The sequence below is a fragment of the Schistosoma mansoni genome, chromosome 1, assembly GCF_000237925.1.
Source record: "Schistosoma mansoni strain Puerto Rico chromosome 1, complete genome".
In the NCBI taxonomy this organism is placed as follows: domain Eukaryota; kingdom Metazoa; phylum Platyhelminthes; class Trematoda; order Strigeidida; family Schistosomatidae; genus Schistosoma; species Schistosoma mansoni.
The window spans coordinates 7,596,762-7,604,625 of NC_031495.1; the positions used below are offsets into that span (position 1 = coordinate 7,596,762).

Below are 7,864 nucleotides of genomic sequence, written 5' to 3' on the forward strand. Positions count from 1 at the left end.
CGTATTCTCATAAACATTTCTATGCAGAATTATTGGTTAGTTTAGATAGCTTCGATTTACTTCCTTTCAGTTAAAATCTGTATGTGCTTTATATTTTACTGGAACCTAAGTTTTTGTTCGGATATTTTACTCATAGTTATGTTTGCTTCTAAGTGACTATTTGGGATCAGGGAAGACATGATTTACCGCTCTGTTTTTTTTAAAACTTCCACCTGTCGTAGAACTATTTAACCAGTATCATTCAATATGTTTTTTATAGTTTTTATATTAAAAACTTAGTTGTATAGATTATATAATATATACTCGATTCTTTCTATACAATTATAATTAATTACTATATATTCAGTTGTAGACGTGGTCCGAAATGTATATTACTACACACCTAAACAAGTCTGAAGCTTAAAGATTAAAATATACAATGACTTCAATTAAGATACGTATATTCGCATGATATATGCCGTTTGTAAATTACATGGGAATTTAATTTACGGTATTATTGCGTAAGATGTAATACCTTTTAAAATAAGTTATGTTAATTCAAACAAAGTTTACTGTCATTTTGCCGTATTCTAATGTAGAAAAATAAGTCATTGAATCCTATACTTTATTATCTCCTTAAGTTATGATGAACCAAAATACCAGTATATAGATAATAATAGTGGTAATTTTGGTAAAGTTCCATTCTCTAGGTTGGATAATTCAGTCATAAAGCTTCTATTATTCATTTAGACAAAATCATTAAGATGAAATTCTGTTCGAGGTAAGGTATCAGAATTTCTTCTCATATAACTGATAGCTTGTTCTGTCAAATTTGATCCTTATTAGTTATAAAGATGTTGTTTGCAAAAAACAATGAATGCTTGATGATCAAACTATCCAGTTCAGCAAATAAAACCATCAAATTCATTTACCTAGACTACAAATCTTCTCCAGTGTCTCAATGATGCTAATCAATCTGAACATACACAAAACATTAACCAGTATTATAAGCAAACATGGATAGTGGTTAGCAGTGGAATCCAGTTTGACGTGCGCTTCGTCCTATTTAGGACTGGTCAGCTAGATGTACCTGCATCTCAGAGTTGATGTTCACTCTGGGACTCGAACCCAGTACCTTTCGCTTCAAACAACATCGCGTTATCCATTTAGCCACTGAGTCCTGATTGCCACTTGCTTGTGCAATTAACCAGTATTATATAAAAATAAAATACAAAAACTTACCTACGAATATCAAACTCAAGAACTGTAACAGTAGCCGAAATGACCATTAGAAGTAAAGAAAAAATATTTTGAAATGAATATCAAGATCTGTGTACATTAAAGGAGATTATAAAAGATATGGATAATAATAACAAATATTGTTTACCATTCAAGTCTACGTTAACTAAATATATATCTATTTCCTCTTCATGTATTTCATTAAATCTGCTATGACCTGCTCATAGTTGTCGCTAATTTGTTATGACCTTACAAATTAAACAAGGACGTAACTCGCGTGACATATCCACCAATAGAAATACGACTTCTCCGACCCTAACACTGTGACGATCAAGGACGTCCAATCAGTATGAGTAATCTCGCGTCCTTATTGGTCCTTAATCCACCTAGCCCGGCCACTTGAGTCCAGAACACCAATAACAGCTTCTGCTATGCGAATCTATGCGAATCGTTTATTTCAAGCATACTTTGTTTATATATCAGACAGACAGACCACATCACACCGTAAAATAGGAAATAATATTTGTACAAGATCAAGCCAAATGTGGCTGTGAACGTGGGAGACAATAATCAATACACCGAGTATAATTTAGGAACAGTAAATCATATAATAATAATCAATAGGTCAAAATGAAGCTTGTAATAAGATGAATATAGATAGTGATAATCTAGTTACTGAATAGTTATACAATAGGAATATATATAGAATAATCGTCCATTAATAGGTCCCGTAAGTTATCCGTACTTACTTCTTCCCTAGTATATAACAAAAACAATAATGAGAAGCAGTGACCAGTGGTGATCAACCAAGTCTATTGTAAGATAGTAACTCACTGAAGACATTGGTGGATGAGTCACTCAATCTCGTGGATCGGTTGAAGTTAGACATTAACACCATTGGATGACGGTCAGCTCAGTGTTCTAGTGGTTAAGCGTTCGCGCGCGAGACTGATAGGTGCTGGGTTTGAATCTCGCTAGTCGAGATCGTGGATGTGCACTGCTGAGGAGTCCCACAATAGGACGAAACGGCCGTCCAGTGCTTTCAGGTTGTCCATGGTGGTCTAGCTTCAACTGATTCATGATCTCAACTATTAAAATAATGGTAATAATGATAATATTATGTTTATGAAAAGTCCTTTCACTTGGAATTATTGATTATCATCCATATAACATCTCTGTTTCACTTACAGATTAATGATACACATTTATGATTGTTTATTCTAATACATTCATATTTCTGACATTCAGAAACAGTAGTTTGTCATCAATTATTCAGTAGTTACTAGATTCTTACATAATTAATTGCATGATTTGAGATTTTAGTTTGAGTTATCCAAACATATGAAATAGTCTAATGTGATGTATCATATCACTAATTCATTTCCATTTAAGTAATTTATATAAAAGCATATTTATAGACCGAAACAACACCTTTATATCTTTGATTCATATGTACATTGAAGATATAGGACTAAATTAAGAAAGTACTTCAGTAGTTTGATGAAAATCTAACAACGTACATTATTCTTTTACATCTGAACCTTTAATTATGACTTAGAATCTTAATCAATTTGGCAGTTTGAGTGTTATAATTTCAGCTTGTATGTTGTTCATACAATATCGTGATTCTCTAATCACAGTATTGTAGTGTTGTAGTGAACGAGAACACTAGTGAGGACAATTAAACGGATTTGAATATGAAATTACAGAATCACTCAGTAAAATCTGAGAACCATACAATAAATACTTCATTTGCAAAATGTCAATCAATCGTCTCAGACTTCATTGTTCTTAATTCTCCACACCAATCATTCTCTGTTTTCGTTCTCTTTTCTTCGATCTTCCTAACCTTCTACCACCAAGCATTTTACTTTGGATTGATGATACATGCTAGTTATATCTGTCGACATCATTAGCACACATATGCGCCGCACAAATCTCATTCTATTTGTGTGAGGGCTGTGATACTGCCCAGGTGCCCAAACTGTAGGTCTACGAGTACAATGAATGTTATTGTTTGAATAACCTTATTTACTTTTCTAACCTCTATATTTTATAGTTTGAATCACAGACTGATCTTATCTGAACCACTACTGAACATTTAGGGGAACTGGATTGTCACTTCCTTCTAGTATGGGACTAACTCTTCAATAATGTGCATTCATGACCCCACTACTGAGAAATGAACACAATATTTATAGTCTCACACGTGAACTCTGAACCTCCAGACCACTTAGCTGAGATCTACTGATGTTCATATCTAACACTAATCAATTCTCGATATTATACAATAATCTCTTATTACTTGATGTAGATAACTATCTCATAAAGGAGGTTTTATGGAGATTGTAGTAATAAAATGGTTGAACTCATGAGTCGATCAAGGCTAGACCACTATGAAGAACCTGGAAGCACTGAAAGGTTATTTTGTCCTATCTCATACCCAACACTGTTTGACCCCATTTGTCATTCATTCACATTGGAACACCGAAAATTACATTTCAAATTAGTCACTAACGTTCACATGATTATTCTTCCATTCTACTTAAACAATTACTTTCTGTTCGACTAATCTAATTATTTGTTCAAAAATTTTATCAAAATATACAATACAAGTTTAAGTGAAATAAACACATGACACATACACATGGCATTGATCACCACTCAGTGATCAATAAATTGTGATTACATCTCAGTCCTACAGGAGGTCGGTCGTGACCAGGATAGCTCAGTGGTAACATCTCTGACCGTGAAGCTGGGTGACACGGGGTCAAATCCGTCAGGGAGCACCTGTTCCCTCAAGATTACAGGTACATCTTGCTGACGAGTGCCAAGTAGCACGAAACCCGGACCCAGGCTTTCCTGTTGAGCACCTCTAACTACCATCTTTTCTCAACATAGTGCACTCAGTATCGAGTCACCTAGAATAGTGGTCACATTGCAACTTGATCGATAGCATTCGATATGCACTAAGAAGGACATGACACACATAACGTTGATCACAACCCAGTGATCAATCAATTGCGAAACCTTTGTTATATTTTAAGTCAATAAAAGTATATTTTAAGTTGCTTAGGAACAGTTTCACAATACATAATGTTAAACATTATAACCAACATAGATTTTCTATAATGGCAACAAAACATTAAATATTAATCTTAAAATCATTGATAACTGGAAAATGAAAAGGTTTATCGATAGAAACAACAACCATTAATAACAGTTGGTTATGGATATTGATTGTCTCCATAGATAATTGTTTCGGATTTTTTTTTTGGTGGAAAAAATGAGTAAGGAATTTGGATAATATTCAATGGAAATATCAACATACTTGAAAGTATGTAGTATACAAGCGACCAGTTTAGAATGTGATAAATTATTAGAATGTAATTGGTTTGTGTAACATTATCATTCTAGATTCGAAGACTGTTCAGTTTTTTTTTCTATTTTATTGTGATTTGAACTGTTTGGATCTTCTTTCAAGTGGAATGAATCCTTTTATAATTGGTCGGTGGTGAACAGCTGGAAAGATTAGGAAATGAAGCACACGAGTTTGGTTTCATTTTCAATAAATATTAAATTATGCGCATCCACAAACCCACATGTTGGAATTAAACTCAGAATCTTCTATCTTGCGTGCGAACGTCCAAATTCTAGACCACCGAGTCGTTATCTATCTGTGTCCGTGTATGAATTAAATCAGTTCACGATCTTGCTAAATGAACTGAATCCCAGTGTGAGTGGTTGTGGATTCTCACGGCTGAGGAATCCTATACTAGAACAAAACGGACGTGCATTGCTTCAAAGCTCTTAAGTCTTCTAGATAAGATCAGCTCGTGATTTCAACTGTGAAAATACTGCAATCTCTACAATCCCCCATATTGATTTAAATTTATTATTTTGCAAGTTATAAGAAATAACTCTTTACATTTGACATATAAGACGTATACATGTATCCTCATTTAACTAACTAATGGTTTTACTATAGTTCAATTCATATTTTCATAAATCACTGTTAAACTACTATCCAGATAGAATTATAGTTTGTGTTTTGTAACGTTTAGGTTGACATTAAGTTGATTGATTAATTGGTTTAGATCATTATACCGGGATCTTAAGCACCATATGATTAGATTCATGGTAACCTGAAGCAATTAGCTAACACTTTTGAGTTTTCAATAGTTCATCAGTTCATGCAAACTTACCAGAAATTAGCGTAAACAATTTCTTATTTAAGCTGAAGATTCACATAACCTGATATATCGACGAAAATTAATGCCATAAATGTCTGAATTTCATATATATTGATCACCAATGTAGATTATCTTTGTTGATAATTGGGGGGCTACTTGAATTAAACAGAAACGGTGTAAGAGACCAATTAACATCGAAGTCATATTTCACGATTAGTGCCTAACGTGGATTACCCCATCGTTGTGTCCAAGTACACTGGCTACTTTAAGGATGGTACGACACAAACGACACTATTACGGAAATTTATTAGTAAGCTTAGATACAAAGAATAAAGTGCTACCATCACCGCATAGGCCAGACTACAGCATGCATATAATTGTTGTGCGTCACTTTTCATAATCTTATAAAGTTTGATATTCTGCACAATATTTATATAGCAACTAAAATTCCATTATATAAATGAATTGGTAAACACATTCTCCAACCGTGGATTTGATTATCAGGGTAGGGTTGGATGGAGAATGCTGGTGGGCGGCCTATGCTCCTTCACGAGGGGTAACAGGCGTAAGTAATCAGTAAGTAATGGTTATCGTTGAAACTGAATTCATCGATTGAAAAAAGAAAAGAATAAACGAGTTAATGCTGAAGATAATTAAGATAACCCATCGTAACAATGAATAAAAGTAAACGGAATTCAATGAAGAAAATTTCTCTTAGCAACAAAATCATTTACTCGAATTGTACATTCACATTTTCAGTTGTTTGATAAATACATGAGTACATAGAAAAATAGGAGATTACATCATAAAGTCATCCGAATTTTGAAATATCAAAAGAAGTTAGTGCAATGAATGATGAAGAAGTTAGAGAAGAACAGAGAGAAGGAGATAACAGATAGTTGTCATCCTGACAGATATAAAGAAGAAATAAAAGACTTAAAGATCATAATAACGATTGAATAATAATCATGAGAGAAGGGAGTCATGGAAAAATGAGAGATTAGACATATTGTTTTTGCACTCGAATTTCAGGTTTTAATTGGCAAATTACTTACACTTCAGAAGTGCATACATTTTTAATTCAACTTTCCTTCGATCTCATTCTTTTGACCGTGTAGATTATTTTGAAAGATTCTTTCTTTTGGGGAAACGTGCTCAGAGTTAATGATATCATTCTATATTGAGCAAGTGACTGTTGTTCATCCCACTCTCAAAAGCGATGACGGTTAATGTTTTGAGACGGCTTTAGAAAGTGGCTGGATTGCGCGGCCAACGTAACGTCTCACGCGAGTAACTAAACTTATATATGACATCGATGTAACCCAATGCTGAAATTGATCCTTAACATACACATTGATGGTAGGCCTGCCTAAACACAATAAATAGCTCAACTGAAAAAAGCTTGCTCAGGAATTTCGAAACTCATTCACTCAACAGTTCCGCGGGTTTTACAATTCACCGACCCATACTTGAATTTCGAGTGCAGAAGCAATATGATATTTAAAATTTCGGATGACTTTATGATGTAATCTCCTATTTTTCTATATACTCATGTATTTATCAAACAACTGAGAATGTGAATGTAAAATTTGAGTAAATGATTTTGTTGCTAAGAGAAATTTTCTCCATTGAATTTCCTTTATTTTTAATGCTGGAGAATAACTATGTTTACAATGAATATGTTGTTCCAAAGTCAACAAATAACATAATCATAATTATGTTAGTTAAAAAGCTTTGTTAATTATTTAGATATTATCAGAAGGGGTTTTGTGGAGATTTCAGCATTCATCATAGTTGAAAGCATGAGTCAATTGAAGCTAGACGACCAAGGAAAAACCTGGAAGCACTGGACGGCCGTTTCGTCCTATTGTGGGACTCCTCAGCAGTGCGCATCCACGATCCCGCCTCACGAGATGCCGGCTCAGTGGCCTATCGGTTAAATGCTCTGGCGCGAGACTGGAAGGTTCTGGATCCGAATCTCCCGAGGTGGGATCATGGTTTAGCTTCAACTGACTCACGTTTTCAACTATTTAGATATTATCAAAAGTTTTGTAGCAAAGTCTACTTCAAAACAGAAGGTCAAGTTTGTTACCTGAAACTTTTTGTCATATGATTTCTAATGTATTAAAATGCTTCTGAAACGACTTTATTGATTACGGCATATAAAATTAACTAAACGAACTTTTCTAAACACAAATAGTCAATTAAATGAAGTTCTATGTTAACAGATCAGTCGTATACTCATGTCACGCAATTATCTAGATGGTATACTTCAGGTTAGAAACTTAAATGTTTAATGTCCATCAAGTGAGCAGATATAGTGTTCTTAAATCTAATTATTTTTTATTTTAATTAGGATGTTTAAGTCTTTCAATGTATTGTAAAATTGATGTAATTGGCTAAACATTAAATATTAGAAGGGATTTTGTGGAGATTTAGTATTTTCATAGTTG

General features: G+C 33.7%; 1 protein-coding gene across 1 annotated transcript in view; it reads right to left on the reverse strand.

The window, feature by feature from the left end:
* Positions 1-4,749: 4,749 nt before the first annotated feature.
* Smp_124040 (hypothetical protein) overlaps positions 4,750-7,864 on the reverse strand; it is a gene marked incomplete at both ends in the record, with an annotated part of 8,315 nt that continues 5,200 nt past the window's right edge. The window contains one exon of the mRNA XM_018793128.1: positions 4,750-4,805. Within this exon, the coding sequence (XP_018647672.1) occupies positions 4,750-4,805 (56 nt within the window). The remainder of the gene's footprint in view (positions 4,806-7,864) is intronic.